This window comes from Dama dama, chromosome 15 (genome assembly GCF_033118175.1).
Source record: "Dama dama isolate Ldn47 chromosome 15, ASM3311817v1, whole genome shotgun sequence".
Classification (NCBI taxonomy): domain Eukaryota; kingdom Metazoa; phylum Chordata; class Mammalia; order Artiodactyla; family Cervidae; genus Dama; species Dama dama.
The window spans coordinates 34,836,052-34,861,264 of record NC_083695.1 but is presented as its reverse complement, the minus strand read 5'-3'; the positions used below and the strand labels follow the sequence as shown (position 1 = coordinate 34,861,264).

General features: G+C 42.9%; 1 protein-coding gene across 3 annotated transcripts in view; it reads right to left on the bottom strand.

Moving 5' to 3' along the window:
• LRMDA (leucine rich melanocyte differentiation associated) overlaps positions 1-25,213 on the bottom strand; it is a 1,173,646-nt gene that overhangs the window by 541,968 nt on the left and 606,465 nt on the right. For all 3 annotated transcript variants that reach the window (XM_061163023.1, XM_061163024.1, XM_061163025.1), the window contains exon 3: positions 3,566-3,697. In XM_061163023.1, the coding sequence (XP_061019006.1) occupies positions 3,566-3,697 (132 nt within the window). The remainder of the gene's footprint in view (positions 1-3,565; positions 3,698-25,213) is intronic.

The following is a 25,213-nucleotide window of genomic DNA, read 5'->3' as shown; positions in this document are numbered from 1 at the left end:
GAGAATAAAACCATCAGCCAGTCTAGTTTATCCTTTTAAAAATGAAAAAACATTCTGCATATCAAAGGAATCCACCAACAAAATAAAAAGGTAACTCACTGAATGGGAGAAAATAATTATAAATACTATTTCACGAGGAGCTAATATCTAAACTATATAAAGAACCCATACAACCCAATAGCAAAAAAAAAAACAAATTACAATTACAAAATGGACGGAAGATCTGAATAGACATTTTTCCAAAGAAGACATACAGATAACCAACAGGTACATGAAAAGATGTTCAACATCATTGATCATTACAGAAATGCAAATCAAAACCACCATGTGATTTCACCTGATGCCTGTTAGAATGGTTACTATCAAAAAGATAAGAAACAATGACTGTTGGTGAGGATGTGAAGAAAAGGGAACCCTGAACACTGCTGATGGGAATGTAAACCGGGGTAGCCACTATGGAAAACAGTATGGATGTTCCTCAAAAAAATTAAAAATAAGACAAGAATTTGATCCAGGATTCCACTCCTGGATATTGATCCAAAGAAAGCAAAAATACTAATTTGAAAAGATATGTGTAGTCCCATGCTCACTGCATGCAGCATTATTTACAACAGCCGAGACATGGAAACAACCTAAGTGTCTATCAGTGGATGAATGGATAAAGAAAGTGTGATACACACATATGTACACACAAAACAGATTATTCAGCCATAAAAAGAATAAAATTTTGCTATATATCACAACATGGATGGACCTCAAGAACTTTTTTATACTGAGTAAGTCAGAGAAAGACAAATGCTATATGATCTCTCTTATATGTGGAATTTAAAACAACAATAACATTAAGACCAACCTCATACATAAAAAGAATAGACTGGTGGTTGCCAGAAGAGGGAGGTGGAGGGTAGGAGAAATGGCGAACTATTTTAGTTGCTGTTGCTTTTAGTTTAAATAAATTAAGTGAATGAATTAATGAATTCTAACGTGGATCCCTGCACATTTTCAACATATTCTAAACCAGGTTATGAAAATGAATCCTCTAAAATGAGAGATAATAATGCTTAGTAAATTCACATGAATCTTAGTAGAATCTAACCTATTTAATCTAACCAGGTAATCTGTCAGCCATCAACACTTGCTCAATATCTCTTTGACTGCTAGTGGTAATAGAAAAAAGCAATACTATAACCTATGTATATTAAACACATAGGTATCCAAAAAATACTTTCCAATAGTTACTATACAAATCAGTGATTGAGCAAAAAAACCACCCACTAATTCATCTGCAGATTGTCATTATGTGAAATGACATTCTCTCATAGTGGGTGTGTCCTGGTTTTAATTGTTGTGCTCAGGCTGGTGCTAAAATGAGTTTATATGTCTCAGTATGCATCAACTAATACTACAGAGAAGTGGCCAGGAAGTGTGTTGAGTGAGAAGAGGAATTGAGTTTTGGATTAGCATTTGCTGTACAATCTTTGTGGCTTCATCTGTGGGCTGTTAGGGAAGTCCTTCTCACTGCACCATTTCTTATATTGCTTTCTTGACAATATCCCAGGGCAGAGGCAGCTGGTTTTATAGTCACGCAAAAATCTGCTTTGCATATGTCATTGTTGTACTTTGATTCCAACACACACAAAAAATTTTCATACATTCCTCTTTGTCAGTTATTCTAACAGGCAGGTGAAAAGTGTAAAATCACACATACAGAAAAAAAAAAAAAGAAAGAAACAGAGGCTCTTAGAAGACTAACTGTGTGGCCATGGTCAACTGTAATTAAACTGACACATGAGCCTCAAGTCCAACAACTCCAACACTCTACAGTAATGTGGGACACAGAATATGAGCATGGGGTCCATAGAAGGAAATATATCATTCAAATTCTAGTCTAATTATCCTTTTATTCTTAATTGATTTGAGAATATCAAGCAGTTAATCATCTCAAATGGCCAAGGAAGCCATAAGACACACTATAATTATTTGAAAAATTATTTTCAATAATTTTTATTCAATTCTTTGCTAATATTTGCAACAACTAGGAAATTTGGTTGACCAAAGAATAGGAGAGGAAAAAATAATCCATGACCATTTCATTATGATAAAGATTGATATTTACTTATAGACCTTCTCATTTTTCTAAGAAAATACCAATTAATAATGGCCACAAACAGCATACTTTACTGAATAAATCAAATATTAACTTATAACATATAAGCAGTGGCTAATAAATAATTTTGCAAATCATTCTTACAGCTAACATAAACATATACGCCAATCTTAACATATATATCTAGCTTTATTTCATACTTTGTGGGAAAATGCCCCATCCTGTTTCTATTAACTTAGCATGTGAACACAAACATGTGATTAAACCACCTCAGGCCTCAAACACTCGATCAATAAAACAAGGTGATTGGATTTCAAGTCTGAGGCAACAGAGTCAAGCGGAAAGAACTCTGGATCTGGCCTCAGTTGAGACTGAATCCAGGGCCTGGTATCCTGTTAAACATCTGGCTGTGGGCCTATACTTCAATTCTTTGCTAATCTAGGTATATGGAGAAACCACACCCTTCTCAAAGGGTTTGCAAGAATGAAAACAAATACACTTAAAGTTACCAAGCACAGTGCCTCATCCATAGGAGTGCTCAATAAAGAACACCTGATGATAACAATTCCTTCATCCCACAATCATTTATTAAACTTCAACTTTGTGCCAGACATTATTCTAGGTGTGAAGGATACAAGTAGTAACAAAACTGACAAAACACCCTGCTTAAGCACATTGGCACTGAGCCGGCACAGAGGTCTACAGCTCTAACTGGGAGGAGCTGTGTGCCTCACACTGCATAACCCTTTGATTCATTTCTCAGCCTCATTACAGAATCCAGAGCAATGGATCCCTCCGAAGTATCATCCCAGGCTGCTAGATCCTCACCACCTTAAGGAGAAACCACACACCAGAACGGCTCTCCTTAGCCCTTCTCATCATCACAGTACTGTAAACACCACGGGGGGCAGAGCTGGGCCTGGCCTTCACACTTATTCTCCACTTGAGCCCCTTTCCCCTCTCTTTGGTCAGAAGGGTTCTGCAAGCCTGCCCCAGAGCCTTCCAGAAACCTCCGTGAAGGCTGAAGTTGCTTGGCCGCACTACCCCCTGCTTCCCACCAGAGGTCGCCCTCCCACACAAGCCCAAGCAAACAGAAGCTGGCTTTGCCTTCTCGGCAGCAGTGACATTATTTTCTTTCTCTATTTTTATCTATTAAAAAGATTTCTTCACAGCCATAACTTAGATCTCTACACTAAAATGGAGCAACAGGAAGATATAATGGTGCATTTCATTTATGAATGACCTATAATAAATTACTCTGAAGTGTCCCGAGTGCCAGGAGACAGAACGCTTTGTCTGCCCACGGACTGTATTTCACCTACTTTAATTTAGCTGACACATAAAACTCATTTGACATTTCACAGGTATTTGTGTGTGTGTGGGGGGGGGGGGGGGGTGGCCTGTGGGAGGGGACCACTGCGGGGCCAGGCAGGCAGTGGGGGCAGGGGCAGAGCCAAGGATATTTGGTTCTTGTTGAGGGTTAAGGTGTGGAGCCTGGGTAACCCTGGCAACACGAGGTCATCGCCGAGCAGATTGTTGTCCAAGATGAGTTCCTCCAGGCTCCCGAACGCGCTCAGTCCTTCCAGTGACCTGCAATGACAAAGGCAACAGGAAAAATGATCCTGCACTAAATCAGGGAGGCCATTATGAGCCGAAATAAATATTTTAACCTTCCCTTTCAGGACTGGGAATAGTTTGGGCTTGGTGCCTGTCAGCAAAGTGAATGACAAGAATTAGTAGAGGGAGCCGGGGCGGGGCGGCGGGGGAGAAGGGGCCGCTGGCACTCACCGCATCCTTCACGCATTGCCAACATGAAGGATGAGGGTCACTTAGTGAGTAGCCAGGATCCAAAACAAAGGGCTTCAGATACGGCCTGCAGGATAAATTTGTCAATGTCTTGTGCCTTCAGGCACCCAGCCTCGGCTGACCCTAACCTCCATTCCCAAGATAAATAACTCTGTCACAGTTCACCTTCATTCCCTGGACACAAATTTAAGTTGTCATCCATCATTCCTGCCCAGAAATATCATACCCTCTTACAATAATAAATATAACTTCAAGTATCATTTCTTAGCGGTTCTCCTCTGCGCAGTCCTAGGAAACGGCAGGGAAGGCTTCCTTTCTCTGCATTCACCGCCTTTGACTTTCCCCCTACCTCTGCTTTTTTTTCTTTACTAATCACTTAATTTGTTTCTGCCAGCGTCCCAGTGGCTACCTCAAAAGGCAAGACATCCGAGGAAGCACACAATCACTCCAGTCCGAGGGGCTTTCTTTTTCTTTCATGATTTCTTTTTGTTTTTGTTAGGCAGGGGTAGGTTAAGAAAGGGGATGAGGGAATTTCTGCCTCAAGGCTCCCTGCTTGAAGTTTATTGTTTTAATTTATGCATAGTGGATTTCTCACTTTAGTTTTTTTGGGGGAAAAAAAAAGCATCAAATGCAACAATGGAGATGTGGAAGCAGTAAAGAAAACAGACATCTGAAAGAATAAAGTACCCAGCTCAGGGGTAAAAAAGTATCAGAAAGGGGAAAACAGCCCTGGTAATAGGCATAGCTGAAAGTTAACTTATAAGGTTAGGGGTGCATGAGGTGCAGGCTGCGAGGGGCTGTTGTGTGCATGTGCCTGTCCATTGCACACAGATGGTAATTACAGAAAGCCGCCCAGTGGAGGCACTCACGGGGCCAGGCCACATGCTCCCAACTCGTTCACCTGCCAGACCCAAGAGCTGTGCTGAGCTTGCAGAGGCTGACAGCTGAGCTACGATGCTGGCCAGAGGGCTGGCTTGCACGGGATCTCTGGCTATTGTATAAAATGTAACCAATCGGGGAGATGTTGTCTACACTATTTATGCATTTACTGATAGCACTTCCATTACAGACCCCCTTGCTTGCCTATGCTATGCCTGGACCTGTGGTGTGAGTGTGAACTTGAGTACCAGACCTTTATCGTGACATCCATCCAAAAGGACTCCAAAATTAATAGGCAATACTTGGGAGGTGAGAAAAGCAATTCAACCCCCAGACTTCACTGGGCCCAGAGCTCCACCAGCAGCCCAATTCCTGCCCCAAACCTCCAGGTGGCCCTCGCCAGGGCCTAGCACCCAGACCACACCGTATCCCTGTAACTGACACTATATACTCCACAGCGGGGTAGCGGGGTGGGGGTGTACTGCATACATCTCGGGTCAAGGGTCAACAGAGTCATCAAGTTTCATTTCCTCCTCCTCTCTTCTTCCTCATGTTTCAGGCAGGCAACACACAATTTATACACATGCAGTCAGGAAGCCCTGGTATTTTACCTCTGTCCCGTCATTTACTTGCAGCCTGAATTTGGGCATCTCAATAAGCCCCATGAGCTCCCTTCATCTATGTTGCCTCTAGCTCGTTGAATCTTATGGAGATTAAGTGAGAAAGGAGTAACAACTTACTAGCAAATACTGGTTTCATTCTTTTCCTTCCTCCTTTCATTCACTGACTTTTCTGGAAGCCCTGACCTTTGGTCAGGGATCCCGATGCAGGGGATGTGCAGAGAAATAGATGTGCAAAGGTGTGTAGTGAGGGTGGCCTCTTATGGAAATGCCAACCTTTCCTGAAGTCCCTTCCTCCTTGGGGGTTAATGAGTGCTGATGCCAAAGTGCTTTTCAGAACCAGCCCCTGTTTATCTCTAGGGGAGTTGAGGCCACCTCCACATCAGGGCACCTAACAGATGGGTAATAAGTCCTTGTGCTCAAACATCAGCTGGGCTCTGGTCAAAGGCACATCCAAATACACACCATCCCAGAGTTATGCAAATATAATGCTCTTATCAGGAGAATCAGCAAATGGTTGGCAACTGGCAAGCCGAAGAAAGCTCCTTTCCAAGAGTGCTTCAGGGCAGGCATAAAACAAAATGACACAGTCTAGTGAGGACAAAGCCTGAAACACTAGAAGGAGTGCCGCAGAGATGCCTTTCCCTCTGGGCGGTGGGCTCTGGGGCAGAACTCCAAACAGGAGGAAGACTTCAGAGAGCAGTTCAGAAGCTCAGGCCCAAATCCCCTGTCACTTGCCTGGATCGAGATCCTATTTTGCCATGCTATGTGATTAGCTGCTCATTTAAAAGGGAACCTTGTTACGTGGCGGGGGGCCAGGGGGTGCATATTAATAAATCCCTATCTTCATGTCAACAGTGTGATGTGCACTTGGTGATTTAATCAGCTAAATTCAGAGCTGAGGGATTGGGGACAGGAGGCAAAGAGCGTAATGAGGGGTAAAACTGGAGAGGACAGGATTTCTGGAGCTTGGCTGGCATGTGGAAGGCAAAAAACAGATGCTTAGAGGATGCCTTTAATTTTCACTTTAAAAATTTTTTACTTTTGTGTTGTTGTTGCTGACATTTTCCTGGAAGAAGGGGGAAGAAATTATGGTGGGTCAATCTTTTATCTCATACCCCTCTATACAAGATGCCTGCAAAGAGATGCATGCTATCAAATAAAATGACAAGGCAAAAAAGGCTCTAAGGGTCCACACAGATCTATGCTGTTCAAGGGACAGCTATGGTACAAGGAAAAGATGACAGGATCAAAAGATCTCTGTTATAACCTTGTATATGGACAGCAAAATACACCCCAGACCCAGGAGCCCTGGTAGAGGAGGTGACTGTCACTCCAGAGTCACTCACCAGCGTGGTTGGCTATAGCTACAAATGCCTGAGGGGTGGGCCAGGAAGGCTGAGCAGACCTGGGTGCCATGGTCAGGGGCTGGACGGGGAGAGCAAGGCCAAGCCAGCTGGACAAAGGTCTTCCCAGCCCAATGGAGAGATGTCAAGGGCAGGCAGGGAGACCCAACGTGTGGTCTGGTCTGTGGCAGGTGGTTTGCTCCGGACACCTAATCAGCACCTCTGAAGCACACTGCAGGCTGCCTGCCTTCACTGCACCAGCAGGAAGGCTGCCCACGATGTCACCCACAGGTACCATCTTGGTCCCCCGGTTCGCTGGGCTCCAGCTGGGCTCCCCCAGGAGCTGCTGTGGCCGCCGGGAGAGTCCCTGCGCCTTTTCCAAAGTCACATCAAAATGACAAAACATCAGAACGCATTCAGCTCCAGCAGATTCAAACAGAGAGAACTTTTAAGTTTCCACTGTAATTAACCCTATCCTCGTTAAGATAATTATGATCAAGCTTCCTGTCAGAGTTAATATCCCAGCATCACTGCCCATGGCTCCCACTCTGCCTTCATTAGCTTATAAAAACAGTGGCACTAAACAGGCTCCTCACCCTCTGCAAGCCAGGCCAGTGGTTGTGAGCCTCCAGGACGGAGGGACCTCAGGCAGGGCAGCTGGGCCCACGGAGGTGCTGCTCCCAGACCCGCAACCTCTTCTGCACGTGGGTGGGCACACGCTCAGTGGTCTCCAGCCTTTCCCAAAAGTTAGCTGCTCATCAGAATGGGGAAGGAGAAGGCCTCTGGACCAGAGCAGGCCTGGGAGGTCTGGGGCAGAAGCCCTCACAGCAGGTCCCTGGGAAATGCCTGCACACTGACTTCCAACAGTGGTCACAGCCAAAGCTACAAGGACAGGACAGACAGCACATAGTTACATGTGGGGGATAAAGGAAGAAACATGAGAATGGGAAACCTGTGATAGGACTGCTCATGTCCCAGAAAAGGGCCCAGTTGTCTAACCCATGAGAGGAATTCTTTCTTTCTGCCATAAAATTCTTTTTATATCCTATTCAAATGCAACTCCCCACCCCCCCAGCCAAAACCCAGCCAGGAAACCCACCAAAGGACACATCCAGAGTTCCCAGTTCAAGAGCTGCCCCGCTCATTCTTGGGGTGCAGGCTGTGGTAAGAATTAGATCCCCCTTGTCCTCAACTCCCAGCCCATAGCGGGCATGATACTTCTGCCTGACATGAGGCGCACAGGGAACGGGAAGACAGGTAACCACGGAACCTGAGAAAGGTAAGTGTCTCTGTGGAACCAGAGTCACCTCAAATCCAGAACCAGAGGGTGGGATGTTCTCAAACCAATTAAGAAAATAAGATTTCCACTAAGATCTTTACCTCTCCCTCTATGATACTTACCTAAACATCCACATACATACTGTTTATTGAGAAAATGGGGAGACCTTGGACCTAGAGGACCTGACCCATATATCTGATGTCTGCCACACTGGCTAGACCTAGAGAGTTTCCCAGGTCAGTCACTGCCTGCTCTTCAATGGTCTTTCCATGTGACTACTGTCTACCCAGCTCCCAGCCATAGGGATCTCATTGCAACCTCCCTAACAACCTGGAAAGTTTCAACACACGCTAAGGGCTCAGTGCCTCTTTGCCAACTGACTCCTGCTCAGCCAGGAGCCAGTGAACTGCTGAGAAAAAAAGCTGTCAATAGAATTCCAAGGGCAGGACAAAGAGTAAGCTGACGGTGACCAGCCAGGGGCTAGGGAGGCAGTCCCTCAATTCATATTTTTTCATAGGCCAGAGGGCCTCCCTCTCTTTACCCCATGGCCAACTGTCTGAGAGTAGGCAGAAGTGGTATTCAGTAAGTCTGCACCTGTACAACCGGGATGGTTATTAAACTACTTCAATATTTTCTTATCAGTTGGTACAAAATTGCAGCTCTGAATATCCAGGGTGCCCCACCCTGTTACCCTGGCCGTTCCCGTAGAGCTCCCAGACCTCCCCACAATTCAGCAACTAAGTGGTTAATGACCTTCTCACCCTCACTGCACAGGGCTTTTAAGGACCCTGCTTCAGCCAAGATCATTCTGATTGGTCAGTGCAACTGTTCAATAATTTAAACATCACCCTTGAAAGCAGAAAGAGCAACTTGTACTCTTTACTGCCTCCCACTATGCCGAGTGCAGCGTCTAGCACACAGCAGATCCCTGGGAAACACCTGCACATTGACAAGAACAGTGGCCACAACCAAAGCTACAAGGACAGGACAGACAGCACATAGTTACATGTGGGGGATGAAGGAAGAAACATGAGAACGGGAAACCTGTGATAGGCCTGCTCATGTCCCAGAAAAGGGCCCAGTCATCTAGGCCATGAGTGGAATCCTTTATTTCTGCCGTAAAATCCTTTTTATATCCTATTTAAGTGGACATAACTTGAAAGAATATATAATCTATAGTATATTACTATAGATGGTATATACTATAGTATATTACTATATATAGTATGATATATACAGTTATAACTATATATTTTCTACATATTTTTTCTGTCATTCAGGTCACATAACTGAGGATATATGTGCAAATAATAATAGAAATCAAGCCTCTGTATTGTAACTATATAAGAAAAGGGTGAAAGTGTTTTTAAAAATAGAATGTGGAAAAGGTTGTAGGCTATGTAAGATTGTGTATACTGACACCATCTTACAGTATATCACCTGAAATTTGCCAAAGTCACTTCCAAAGACTTACTGAGCCCCTGTTAGGACGGAGTGTCCCTGAGCTTCAGAGGATATTCAACAATAGCAAAAGAGATCTGAATCCAAGACCAGTCAAAAATCTAAGGTAGTTAGCTATGAGTTTGTTACCTCTAAGGGGGATCAAGTCTAAAGCCATCAGGTATCATACTTAATAACACTAAAAAGCTGTTAAATATGATCCCTCAAGAATTATGGCGAATGAGAAAGGATCTAGAAGCCTAGAAATGGGTGCCTGTGTTTCCAATTATTTGAAAAGAGATGTAAAATTTCTTGAAATTTGGATTAATAAATTCATAAACTTACTTGCCCCAGACTATAGCTCTGAGGAGTCAGTACCTGCTTGTCCTATACTGTAAGGCAATATGTCATGTGTGTGATCATGTTACCCTTTTCACTTTTGTTGTTAGGAAGCTCAGCGCTAAACTGTGACCCAACTGTAAAAAGGTAGCACCCCATGGTCTCTATATCTGCTTTCAAACTTCAATGTCAGGACTTATAAAATTATTATAGTCTATCAGTGTTTTTCATTTTATTAATTCTAATAGGCTAGCTCAGTCCCTCATATAATGAGGTAAGATATCAAATTAATATAGCTTCACTTCACAAACATGCAGTTTCTGTGCATTAAGGACAAGTTCTGTGAGACAAGCAATGGATGTGGATGGGTGACTAAGAATAAGGATGTATATCTTATCTCTTTTTCAAAATGTCTTTGAAAAGAATTCTGGTAATTCTAATGATATCCTTGTGGCAGAAAAGCAAAAACGGACTAGAATATGACCACTGTAGGTAGAATCTTAATTGGTTCAAGAATGTACCTGAAGAATACTAATTAATGGCTCAGCTTGCTCTGGGAGAAGGTTCTGGAAACTTTGGTCCTGGTGTTTTGCCAATGCCTTGGTTACGGACATGCTTATCATATCTGTGGAGGTCATCACCCTCAAAGTGTTCGTTGTTAGGTGTGCCCAGCTCTTCGCGATCCCTTCTGCCAGGACCCTCTGTCCATGGGATTTCCTAAGCAAGGATCCTGGAGTGGGTTGCCATTCCCTTCTCCAGGAGATCTTCCCGACCCAGGGATTGAACACTGGTCTCCCGCTTTGCAGGTGGACTCTTCACTGCCTGAGTCACCAAGCTCCCATCACCCTAGAAAGATATTTAAAAGGATGCAGTAGGATTCAAAATGATCCTGCTGGAATCAGCTCACTGTTTCAGCCCACAGGATGACATTTTTCAGTGTCTATCATAAAGATCTAAATATAAAGTTCAACTACCTCAAAATACACATTTAACTAAAAAATTAAAAGGCAAATGAAAACTGGGGAAAACATTTACCATCTCTCTGATAGTCAGTCTAAGGCTTAACATTCTTACTAGAGTGTTTGAAAATCATTAAGGAAAAGCTGAAAGCCCTAAGAGGAAAATGATCAAAAGATGGGGATAGAAAATATACAAGGAATGCAAATGGTCAATAATGAAAGTGTGGGATAAAATTTCAGCTTCATTGGGAATCCAAAATATTCAAATTAAATAAGATATTTTCACCTAACTAGCAAATTCACTGTTTCCTTAACTCTTAACAAAGTCTTGTCAAAAGTTCAAAGTAACAGACTAACACAGCACTAATGGGAGAATGAAATTATTTTAACCTTTCTGGATGTCAGTTTATACTAAAGCCTTAAAAACTGTCACCTTTTCATCCAGAAATTCCAAGAATTCATTCAGCAAATATCAAAGAAGTGTATATGGTTTAAATATGTTCATTACAGCACTATTTATAATAACATTGTAAACAAACCTAAATGCCCAATGGTAATGGAATTATTACATAAATCTCCATATATATATATGATAAATAGCATGCAGCAAATGATATCATAACTTAAAATGATATTATAGGCAGATATCTATTGAGCCAGTAAAATTATCAATTTAAGAACCTAAATTAAGTTATAATGCATGTAATACACACACAAAGATCTCATGAGTGGAAATTAAGTCATCCATGTGCTCCCTTCCATTTCCTATACAAATTTTCATCCATACCACGTCTTCCATGTTGATGGTTAAGAGTCATTATTCTGTTAGCCGTTTCTAGTTTATAAACTCCTGTTAATATACCAAATTGTGCCTTGTTACATTATGACAATTCTTTACACACAAATACACTTTGATGCACACATATATATCCACATATCTAGCTATGGGTGGATGGTTGGATAAATCCCAGATATACACCACTAACCCTTTCCCTTTTATACTTTCCCTAGTTATTACATTTTCTATCATGATTAGTTTATAGTCAGGACATGCTCCAGTAAATCGCTGTTGCTGCTGTTGTTTAATTTCTGAGTTGTCTCCAACCCTGCTCTTTGGGGTTTCCCAGGTGGCGCTAGTGGTAAATTGGTGCTAGTCTTCCAATGCAGGAGATGTAAGAGATGCAGGTTCGATCCCTGGGTCAGGAAGATTCCCTGAAGGAGGGCATGCAACCCACTCCAGTATTCTTGCCTGGAGCATCCCATGGACAGAGGAGCCTGGTGAGCTACAGTTCATAGGGTCGCACAGAGTTGGACACGACTGACGTGACTTAGCACGCATACATGCCCTTTGCTCTTTACTGTCGCCCTCCAGGCTCCTCTGTCTACAGAATTTCTATTACCTTTAAATAAAACAAGACAATTCCCCAAACAGAAGTTGGAGGAGCCTTGGATAAAGAGGAGTGTGTATGAAGAAGGCTTAGTAAGTATGAATCTCCAAAGTGGGACTGCCACCACAGAAGCTAATTTGATCCTAGTCCACACTCCTGGCCCCAAAGTAACTACTGGGAGCTATGTTTCAATTCTTGGTGCCAGACTCTAAGAAGCATCAGCATTCAGAAACTTCACAACCGGAACCATCAAGCGGTTTGGAAGGGCATAAGGAACAGTGATTGAGACAGTCAAGATTATCTAACCAGAAGTAGAGAAGGCTTAGTTGTTTCGAAGTACTGAGTCTATGACATGCCAGAAGGCAGAATAAAAAACAAATTTGTGGATTTGAGAAAATGATACAACTTGGGACAAGTCTTGAATCTTTTTTTTTGTTTTTTAAACTTTTAAAAAATAGAGAGCTGTTTGCCAAAGGATTGAGCTGCCTTACGAGTCACTATATGCATCTGATCAGAGACTGGGAATCATAAAGGATGTTTACAGGGAATTTCGGCAGAGAGAATATGAGACTCAGTGACCTCCAAAATTCTACTCGGATTCTGTGCTTCTCTGACTAGACTCCTTCTGCTATAACCACAGTTTTCAAGGACTGCCAAGAGTTGCTTCTTCCTTGCCAGAAGGGTCTCATATGACCCAGCCTGGTGGAAAGAGGGCAGCAGAATTCTAGCTGTCATTCCCCATCACGTTCAACTCTGTGCCTTACTCTGCTCTTCTGGGTGGGATGGTGAAAAGTCTCTTTAATGCTTCCCTAACTGTGGGGACATCCTCATAATTAAAAAGGCACATGTCAACAAACTTACAGCCTCTCACAGGCAATAAACTAGATGTCAGAACCATAGCATCGTCTGCATGCAGTACACCCATCATAGTCTTCTTTATAGACTCACAGACTTTGAGTCCTAGGGGAATTTTAGGGTGTTTCATCCTCCACTTTCCAGAAAGTAACTAGTGCTCAGAATGGTAAAGCAGCTTAACTGAAACCATAAATAGTAACCAAGATATGTGTAGAACTTTTGGACATACAGTGCAGTATTCCCTCAACTATACCATGATAAACTACCTCTAAACAATTTCTAGTGGAGGTCTAGAAATAGAAGTTCACCACTGCCACGCCCTTTATCTATCCAATTCATTCATTGTATGTCCTCAAGTATAATGATCAACCTAGATGGTCTTCAAATTCTTTTTCCTTTCTATCTATAATCACTTCCTAGCTCTCCAAGAACAATTCCCTGAAAAACTAGTTTTTATAGTCTCTTTTTTTTTAATGTGACTCTCATGAGGTTAAGAATGTTTTAGGTAGAGCTGGGTTGAAATTTACCAGATAATGGTCCCCTCTGCATATAGCTTATAGTTCATCCATTCATTCATTTTAAGAATGTTTTGAGTGCCCACTTGGTGCCTAGTGCTCTGCTAAACCCTCAGACCATAAAGATAGCTGAGGCATGGTCCCCAACTGTTAAGTAGTAGATACAAACAGGGAAGCAGCTACCATATGAAGCAGCACAGTGGGTTAAATTGGATGACGAGTCCTACTCTTAGGAAGGAGAGAGCTAGGTTTGAGAAGACTTCAAAGACAGGTTTTGCACTAAGTCTCAACCCAACTGAATTCTCATCTTCTGAGCATATTACTTGCACTCTATGTCAAATTTGGTGGTGAAAGAACGTAAGAAGAAGAGATAAGTCGATTCTGGCAGACAAGTAATTGACATTCCATAAAGCTTATTTAGCACCAGAAGGCATGTCTGTGACATCCACTTCCAGTATGTCAGGTTCTCAATGAGCACCTTCATCTGGGGATATGAAAGATGCACAAGTCATGGCACCAGTGTGTTTATCATCTATGGGAAGAGAGAAAAGAAGCTGAACTTGAAAGGGGAAGTCATACGGGATAGCATATATTAAGCAGTGTGGGCAAGATGGGCTCTAGATGTTGAGAGAAAAGTAATTCAGGTATTAGTGGTCACCTTTCTTGGTCCACCCAACTATGTTTCTGCTGAAGTCATTAAAGCAAGTGAATCCAGAAGTGAAGAGCATGTACCCTCCCTATGAACATGCAAGATGCCCCCAGTGTCTTGTTCCCATCACTCTGTCCATCTGGCTGTCCTCTTCTCTTCTCAGCCCATCTTTTCTACATTTTTCCCGCCCTGGAGACAGGGCTTGGTTCTGGGTTTTGACTATGTCTCCAAAATTATTTTGATTCACGGCTTGAGATTTTACAAAACCACACATGCACGCATGGAGCCTGCGGCCTCAGGTTCTTGTTTGTTTTTAAGAGTCTAAAGAGTGAGTTTGTTTGGCGGGTTCTATAAATGGAGGTTTTCTTTACTGGGGAGATGTAAGGGCGCGGACATGGTGTGCTGCAGCCGCGGTATGTGTGCATGTCGCCATGGGGCAGAATCCAGCGCCCGGTGGGGGAGGCTCCCACAGCCATTGGGCAAACATATGTTAGGCCAAGAACACAGCTCTTCAACCTCATGAACTGTTTGCTTGAAAGATAACAGTGTCTCTTCCACACAAGCCTTTCACCACCCTCCACAAAGGGAATTTTTAATTCAACAGATGGTGTCTACTCATTGCAAACCAACCAGAAAAGTAGACATTTACATGGCTGGGCCTCCCGGCCCTAGGGACCCAGAGGGGCCCTCATCAAATACTTGCCCAAAGACCAGCTCCCCATGGGCAGGGCCTCCTGGAATGGAATCGGGCCAGGAAAACCAGCAAAAATGTGCCAACTGCTGATTCTGTGAGGTCTCAGTTGGCTGAAAAAGGTGAAAACATGTTTTCTGTCCCAGACTACAAGATAGCTTTATATCTCCTTCAGGAAAGAAAGCCCTGGGAAATATGGTGACCTCTGAAAGTGGCTTGCTACTGGAGCCTTTTTCCATCTTCTAACAACTCTTGCTCTGTGCTTTGCAAAAGCTTTCAAAGAACTGTCAGGTTTGCACTCCATTTCATACAATGGCACATTCTGGGCCCTGAGGACCAACACCTAACAGAAGTGACAGTGCTAGGAACAAAGTGGAGAGAGCAGATGCTTACAGATGCACAGAGATGAACAAGGGATTTTCCTGAGACTAAATGAAAGTTCTTTCATACTTGTCTGCCTCTCTGGTTATCTGATTGCTGCTCCTGGGGGTAGAATGTCCTACTGGTGATTTTCCAAGGCATGTGGTGTTCTGATCTTGTCAACTCAGTGAACCAAACACAAACATTGTGAGTAGAGAAAGTAAGAGCACTAAATTAGGGGACAGGAGCTCTATTTTCAAGTCCTAGATGTGCTGTAAGACTTTGGAAAAATAGTACCACTCAGGTTTAACTTTGTAATCCATCGCAGGGGCAAGAAAATCCATGACTTGTAGAGTTTGCATATATTGGAATGGGGAAGACAAGGGATAAGGTATAGTTAAACAAGCCTAGATAACTATAAGGGTTGCTGACATTTGAAAGACTGTTTTGAAAACAATAATGTGCATATTTTCAATAGAGGTTAATTAGTTACTGAAAAAAAGGAAGCAAGTGGCCAAAGCTTTGCAAGAGATACTAATACTAACACTTATTCAGAATCAAAACAGGGAGAGGATCTTGGGGGAATCTCTGTCTGAAGAACGATCAGAAACCCTGATTCTTGTCACATCCTTGCCCCTTACTTTTTTGTAAACTATGGGGGCTGGATTCAATTATTTCAGACATCTCTTCCCTTTGTAACATTCTTTGCTCTGAAGTGTGTTGCAGGAGAAAAACACCCAAACAAAACCAAAGTTTTATCATATCTTTAATTATACTACTATTCATTAAAAAGTTCAGCATCAATGTGGCAGGTCAACCTTCCTGTGGCCCCAAAATGGGGTTGAAAGGCAGGGGTACAGGGAGAGTTTCAAGTCTCAGGTATTAAGTTTGATTAACAAGGACTATCTGAGAGGGGAAAGTCGGGGGAGAAAAAAATACCACCCCTCCGCCCCTGTTTTTTCATCTTTCATGGCATCCTAGACTAGGGAGTGACAGGCAAAGTGACACAGTGCTCAGAGGGCAAAAGATAAATGTTTGATGAATTGGCCATTGGTAGGGAAGTGATAGGCTTTGTATGTGCATAATGGCTGAGCTGCCTTCCCATGTCGATCGCCTGCCAAGATAAGAAGCCATAATGAATGGACCTTGAGATGCTCTGGACAGGAACAGTTTGCATGTGACTTGTTTTAATAAAATTAATTTTAAAAAGAAGAACAATAGCAATTTGGTGGGACCAGAAAGGCTGAGAATTACAAATATCCAGAGTGGACACTAACCATTGGTTTTTCCATTCACTGTGCTTGTCAAGTCAGCAGAAGGAAAAAAGGTGATTTTGTCACAACCTTATGTCATCAAAAAGGCTGTCTGTACCCAGTATTGTGCAGAGACCCTGAGATACAGAAATTAAATGGCTTGCCTGAACAGAAAAGTATCCTGATATGCACAGAATGGATCATTCATTCATCCATCCATTCATTCCTCCATCAGCAAAATTCAATGGAGCATCCCCTACCTAGGGTGAATGAAACAGGTCTGCTCCCATCCACAGTAGATCCTGGTGGGGCTGGCTTTCCCAGCAAAGTGAGGAGCACTCTCCATGTCCAAGGACTCCTACTATGCTAGGTGTCGCTGCGATGCAGCCAGGACTGTACATCCTTGGACATGCCCTGCTCCAAGTGAATTTCTAATTTCTATGTTTATTTCCAGACTTTGGTCTTCTGGCCATACATCTGTGCTGGGCTTCACTGAGTTAATAGGTCATCTTCATCAGAACAACACGCTGCTTGTGAAAGTACCACAGTGGTGTTTCACCACCAAGAGCAGCAGCCATAGAACCAGAATGATGGACTTTAGCCCCAGTAGCCTCTAGCTATGCCTGTGAATAAATTACTTTGGCTTTTTCCATATATAAAATGAAGGATTGGAGCAGATGATTTGCTCCATTTTTTGACTAAAATTATTTGAGGCCTTGAGAAAACAAACACTCTGATAGGCCTGGGAGTCCAAACCTGGCTAAGATATCCTCATGTTCTCAAGGGGCCCAAGATCTCATGAAACAAGGGCAAAAACACACAACCATAACACAGTGAGGAATAAGTGCTCCTTCTGCCTCCGGTGACCTTAAAAGATCTCTAAGTTCCCTTCCGATACTCCAATTGTCCTAAATTCAGCATTCTAACATCTATTTTTCTTTGATTTTTAAGACAAAGTACAGACTTACACAGAAGTTTGGCTATCCAAGCATTCTAACAGTCACTTCCACGATATTGTGCATTTTCCCCATGTTAGAACAATCCAATGCAAAATGTAAAATTAAAAACAATTCCCCCTTTTGTATGGTGGCAGATGGTAACTAGACTTATTGTGATGATCATTTTGTAATGTACAGAATCACTATGTTGCATTTCAGGAACTAACACAATATTGTAGGTCAATTATACTTCAAAAGCAAGCAAGCTAACAAACTCATAGAAAAATAATCAGATTTCTGGTTACTAAAGTGTGGGGGAGAGAGAATTGGATGAAGGTAGTGAAAAGGTACAAACTTCCAGTTACAAGACAATTAAGTACTGGGGGTGTAATGTACAACATGATAAAGAGAATTAACACTGCTGCTTGTTACAAGTGAAAGTTGTTAAGAAAGCTCTCATCACAAGGAAAAACAATTTCTTCTATGTAATTTTGTATCTGTATGAGATGATGGATGTTCACTCAACTTATTGTGATAATCACTTCATGACTTAGGTAAGTCCAGTCATTACACTGTACACCCTAAACTTATATAGTGCTGTGTGTCCACTAAGTCAACAAAACTGGAAGAAAAAAAATAAAATAAAACACAACTCAGAGGAAAAAAAAACACCTCCTCCTTCCCGCCTCTGAGTGTTTCCTTTTTTCCATGACTGCAAGAGGAAAGCCACTCATTACTAAACAGCTCAGCAAGGCTCACACTATTGGAGAATATAAAGTTTTATGAGCAGGTCTCTCCTCCTCTCTCTGGGTGTAAGTGAGAAAGTGAGTGAGAGAGAAAGCCGGAGAGGTCTGGCTCAGGAGTCCAGGGTGAATTATAGACTGCCGCTCAAGATTCACAGCTCTTCGTGGTAGGAGGTTAATATTCTCACATGTCATTAGGTCTGCTGGCTCTCCTGATGGTTCACTGAAGCAGGCAGCAAATTATTTCCTCACTCTGCAGAGGACAGCCCACTTCAAAGCAAGGGAACTCAGGTCAGGATAGGCCTCCGGGTGGATTCATGACTTGGGATCACCAGGGGTTGTCTATAGGTAAGAATGGGCCCAAAGCCTTTGACAAAAATAACTTTTTGATCCGTCTTGACCCGGCTTTCAAGTCAGACCTCCAGACTTTATTCCTATCACCTTCTAAGGATAGAAGCCTGGGTAACCTGTCTCGTCATTTTATCGTCACTTAAAGTGCCTCCGCCTATTCTCTGCTGCTGGACCTCACACCTACAGTTCACAGCAGAGCCTAAACATCTCCCCCTGGGAGGGGGACTTCTGGCCAAGGCATATCCAGCTAACCACGCCTGGACTCAAGGCCCAAAGGGCTGCTGTATTGCACGCTCCTTCCACCAGCGGCCACAGACTTGGTGTGTCCTCCTCCCATCCCAGTTGTCTTACTCTTGTCTCCCTGACAATCAGTTAAGCTCTGGGCCTACAGGATCAATGGGTTCTATCTCTTTGTGTCTCCCCTGATGACAGCTAAGTAGGAGGAGAGAAAGACCTACCGACCTGCCCTGAACACAGGCCCAAATCCTGATCTTGTCTCCTTTCCATAAGAAAGGGACAAAAAGAGCCCGAGAAATGTTTACAACATAGGCTCATTCACCTATTTCTTTTCGGGTACCTTGGAAAATACTACTTCTAAGGACAAAATGAGGAAAGAACAGTAAAGGCACAAAATACAGAAAAAGTCAGGGGGAAACTCAAGGCTGTCTCTCCTCAGGCCCCGAATTACTAAATAAGTATGTGTCGTGCACATCCCCACCACAGTCTGTATTCTGTCTTCCCAGGTTGAGGTTCTTTAAACAGCAAGAAGGCTGTCATTGGGGGGAAGCTATTACTAAGAAACCTGCACATGAATGCAGCCCTCTCCTTCTGCACGATCTGAGAGAAAGTGCCCCCCCCCAGGGAGGGGTTTGAGGGGAACTTCCAGGGAGCCTGGAGGACATACTCCTAACAGGCCATGTCTGGGCACCATCCCAGGGCCTCCTGAGTGGCCATTGCAGCCCAGGGGCCAGGAAGAAGCTCCTGTCCAGTAGCTGCAGGGAAGTCTGACCAGTATCCCCTTATAAAGGAGATGGGAAGGGGGACGACAATACTAACATTGGGCAACCCCCTGGCCCCCACTTCAAACCTGGATGCGCAAACACAAGTTGGGAAGAGCTCTTGGTAGACAAGAAGGCACTGGGGATGTAAGGGGCAATCATCCCTGTTCCAACCCTGTCTTCTTCCCCTGCTTCCCTCACCCGGAGATTTTATCTTCTGCTTCCCACTTCTCCCTAGCTATTCTCCTAGAGAATTCTACTCCCTTGGCTCAAAAATATTATGACCTTCTTTAACATCGTAGGTTTTTCATAATATACAAAACAAACAAAATCACTGGGAAAACAAACAAAAGCACAGGTACACACCCAGGTTCCAAGGATCTGCATATATACCGTACAGAGGACTCAGAGGTCAGGCAAGTAAGCCCAAGCTGCCTCACTCCAAGTCAGACTCTAAAACCAAAGCTCCCTTGAGCTGGTCACACAGCTCAGCAGTCCTCCCATGGCTCCATTAAAGCATGTTTAGTGAGGCCTCAAGGGCAGAGCACTACACTAGTGGTCAGCAGACTAGACTCGAGTCCAACTCACTCAACATGCTGTGTGTGAGCAGGGCCCTTCCTTCCCCTCTCTGGGACTCAGATCCCTCCAGAGCAGAATAAAGAAAAAGGGGTGATATTACCAGGGTGTCTAGTAGTGTGCATTAGAATCTCAGAGATCCTTATTAAACACACAGAGGCCAAGGTCCACCTTAACCTACAAATCAGGTTCTTCATGGGTGGAGACTGGATGTGTACAGTTAATTCCCCACATCATTTCTATGTACACAGAAGTGTGACAAAGAATGGGGGTCCTCCAACTCAAATACCTTCAGGGACCAGTCAGGAATTGAAACCCTGTATTTCTTTTTTTTTTTCCATTTATTTTTATTAGTTGGAGGCTAATTACTTTACAATATTGTAGTGGAAACCCTGTATTTCAATGAATCCAAGGTTTATCCATTACAGAGATACCATTATTCCATGTCTTCGTGAACAAGAAAAACCACTATAAGTTAAAAATGACCCAATGCTTCCTACCTGAAAATGCCTCAGGAATTCTCTTCCTTTTTGATATCCTGTTCATTGCTTTGCAAGAGACTATGAATCAAGATCATTACTCCAACAACAAATATTTGCTTTATAATATCAAGTTTATGCCCTCTCCATTTACACAATTCATTTGTCTTTCCATGTCAAATCACAGTGAATTTTCAAATAGCAAGTGATTATATATATATATATATATATATATATATATATATATATATATATATCAACTGAAGTGAAAATAATCAGAACTATAACCAAGTTGGAATGTGTACTGACAATGACATGAGAGCTTCCTCATGGCCAATGACAAATTTAAGTAGTCATCAATTTTAAGATGGATTCAGGGATGTTAAAATGTGAAAAAAGATTATATATCTTAGAAGAGATAAGATACAGAAAATGCAGGTAGGACAATAGGGAGTAGTGAGGACTGAGGAAATCAGAGAACATGCTCTACCCAAAGGCATCCACATTTGTACTGGTGTCGTCCACAAGCAGCAGCAGGCTGCATTTGCCCATGGGCAGGACAACCAAATAATTTGTTGTCTAAACCAGGGCATCTCCCAGAGTTGAGGGATAACTGGTTATGCCAGGAAAACAGGCTTTAACTAGAATAGTCCTGGGCCAACCAGGACAGAAATTACCCTACCCGTAAACAGCATAGAAACCCCTGGGTAATGTAATGTGATGACCAGCACTCAATTAATTCTAATATTCAGATCTGTAACACCATGCATCCACTGAAGCTATTTTTCAACCTCTATCATTAAAACTCCAAGCAAGGCTGACCTCTTAATGCCTATAGCATTCACCTACCTCTCCAGTAGGTGGGGAGAGGCCAGAGATACTGATAAACATCCTACACTGAACAGGAAACACCCCACAACAAAGACTTATCCAAACGTCCCCAAACATCATTAGTGCCGAGGCTCCCAGCATTTGCCCTATGTTTGGATCCCTCTTCACAAGGCATTCTTTCCACAAGGGTACTGGTTATACTGGATTAAGGGCTCACCCTGCTCTAGCATGATCTTATTTTAACTAATTATGTCTAAAGTACTCCTGTTTCCAAATAAGGTCACACTCTGAGGTCCTGGGGTTTAAGCCTTCAATATATGAACGTGGGGGAGACAGTCATCCTATAACATCTCCTAAATGACTACTATTCCCATCAAGAGCACCAAGGTTCTCATCGGTGCCCAGGGAAGTAATGCCATGAGGGCAGCCTCTGTGAGCAGCTGTTTGAGCCAGGCCTCAGAATATAAACAGTGCTGCGGGAGTCAGCCCCATGCTTGCTCCTTAAACCACATTCATTTTCACTCTCCTTTCCCCAGACCTGGCTTCCTATTCCTGGTTTAACACAACCATCATTCAGAATTTAAAAATACAGCATGCTATTTATCTAAAGTTCACACTTGCATCCATCTTCATTCTCTGAGACACGGCCATGAACCTAGAGGTAAGTGAATAATGCTGGCATGAAGTCCATGTCCAATAAAGGTTTGTTCCTTTTTCTTTCCCCTCTCAGACCCAATGATGATGTCACAAAACCAGGATATCATGGAAGGGGATCTTGGGCATTCATTCAGAAAACTGTGACTCTCAAACAAAAAAGCATTTTAAAGATTCTTGTTAATCCTTGGCTTAAATTAAGAAAAGGCAGGGAAGCCATGGCTATTGTATTGACACCAAAGAAAAACAGACTGAAGAGGAAAACAAAACAGCCTACTAAAATAAACAAATGCACCAAAGCTAACAAATCAGAACAGACTGAGAACCTCAGCACAGGTGCCGTCAATGCTACAAACCTCAGCAGCCGTCAGAAGGCATGGCCATGAGTCAGAGATCACCAACACCAGAGGAAAAAAGTTACCATGTGTAAAGAGAACATCCCCAGCCTTGTTTATGCCTGAAGTATTAGACAGTTGCTGCATTCAAATTGTTTATAATTCTCATGGAGAGACAAGATGTCGACATGTAGAAATTAAACAATACGAGATTTAAGGAGTAATTTAAGATCACAATAGAACTGTAACAAAGCAATATATGATTATATGCCAAATAAACAATATAGAAAATAAGTACAGGAGCTTGGAGGGAGTGATTCCTTTAGGCTAGAAGTCCAGGAATGACACTTCCTATGACGTAGATGCTCAATGGAGATTTGAAAAGTATAGAAGTATATACTGTATCATATCTTTAAGAAAACGGAGGAGTGGGCAATAGAGGTTTTAGGAAGATTTTAGAAGAAATATTATTTAATAATTAAAGACAACTAGTAAAATGTGTCATTCTGGGGTCACTCTTAAATGACCCCAGAATGACAGGGATGGGCTGTTAGGACTGATAGTGGTATTGTGGGGCAGCTTCCAAGATGACACCTAATGATTCCTTCCTTCTGGTGTTCATGTCCCTATGTCATCCCTTCAGCTTGAATGTGGGCTGGACCTAATGAATACAGCAAAGTGATGGGATCTCTTTTTTTTTTTCTTCTTTTTTTCGAGATAAGGTGACAAAAGACCATGACTTCTGCTTTGCTGGCTCTGTTTCTCTTTTCCCCTTTCCTCACTCACTTCCTTGAAAGCTAGCAGCTATGTTGCCATGTTGTCAGTGCCCTGTGAAGAAGCCCAGGTGGCAAGTAACTGAGAGGAACCTCCAACCAGTACCCAGGATGAAAATGGGGCCTCAGTCCAACAGCCTGTGAGGAACGGAATCCTGCCAATAACATGTGAATCAGTTTTGAAATAGATCCTCCCTAATTGAGCCTTGAGATGATTACAGCTCTGTCTGTCATCTTGGGGCCTTCCTGGTAGCTCAGCAGTAAAGAATACATTGGCAATGCAGGAGATACAGGTTTGATGCCTGGATCAGGAAGATCCCTTGGAGAAGAATACGGCAACTCACTCCAGTATTCCTGCCTGGGAAATCCCATGGACAGAGGAGCCTGGCAAGCTACAGTCCATTGAGTCACAAAGAGCCGGACACAACTTAGCAACTAAACCACTATCATCTTAATTGCAGCCTTGTGAGACTGGATTAAGTCACATCTAGACTGTTGACCCACAGAATCTGTGAAAAAAATGTTTGTTGTTTTAAGCTATTAAATTTAGGGGGTGATTTGTTACACAGCAACAGCTAACTAATACAAAGGGCAAGGTGCTAATGCCTCTAATTATCTAATTTGTCTTTCCATCCTCAAGATAAATGGGTATCAGAAGAAATTAACTGAGATTAGGAGATAAAAAAGAACAAAGGAAAACAAAAAATACTTATAGTGATTATATATTAGATTTTGGGTGTCAGCCAGTTTACATTTACATGTATGAGTGAAGAGACACAAGCCAAACACCAGGTGATCTGGTCTCCAAATCTCTCCTAGTAGCCTGTCCTAGAGGAAGTAGATATTCAGACATTGTGTCCAGGGATCTGGCCTCCTGAAGTGGAGCTGGGACACTCTAGGTCAGGTCTCCCATAAATAAAGATGTAAATGTGTCATTCCCTAGAGCACAGAGCCACACTCAGGGATCCACGGCCAGGGGTATCAATCCTACTATGCAGGCTTTTTCCTGGACACCATCTCCTAAAAGCTTATAAATGAGTCCAACCTGATGAACAAAAAGATTCAATGACTTGAGCTCATGTCCGTGAGTCAAAGTGGCAACAGTCTGCAGAACTTCTGCCTTCTCAAAGCTGAGTTGCTACTCTGGGTCAGGCCACCCACTTCTGAAGGTGTACACTTTGGACCCTGGAAGGGACAGGGTTAAACCAGAACTCACTGTAGGGATTGCCTTTCTGTGTGAGCACCTACACAAGATCTTGTGTTGGAGTTCCGCGAAGCAGACTTTGAGATGAGGACATGAAAGTAAGACTTTTACTTGGGAGGTGATCACATAAAGCATCAGAAAGTGAGTTAAGAAAGGGAAAGAAGTTAATAAAGGATGTATGATGAGGTAGGTTACTGCTGAAGGCCACTGGGATCAACCCCTCTTTAGGGTATGGATCAGTAAATTTTTCATGTCAACAGTCAGATAGTAAGTATGTTAGGATACGTCAGCCACATCATCACTGTCGCAATTACTCAACTCTGCGTAAGCAGCCACAGATAGTAGGTAAATGAATGAGCATAAGTGTGTTCCAATAAAACTTTATTTACAGTAACAGTTAGCAGGCCAGATTGAACCCTGGAACCAACCCCTGTTCTAGAGTAGCATGGGATGAAATGTGGACCACTTCTTAGCAAAATCTCCAATGAGATGTGAGGGAACTGGCATATTTATCTCTCTCCTCCCATCAGTCATTGATTGAGGGCTGAGCAGGTTCCAGTGGCCCAAGAAAAGAGCAGCAGCTTGGTGCGCACAGGAATGGTGAGTGCCCATGGGCTACACGTACGGTACTCACAGCTACAGAGACCCTGTCCCAGCCTAATCCACTCTTAGAGAGGACAGGAAGAGGGAGGTAACGGAAAAAGAGGAAAGGAGCAAACACAGGATTTTTAGGATGGGTAGTGTTTCTCCTCTCTCTCTACGCTCTACTGGACTTTTAAGGAACTATCACCATAAGGAATACAGCATGTAGAGTTTTCCAGTAACATAGTTTACCTGTTGTCCCA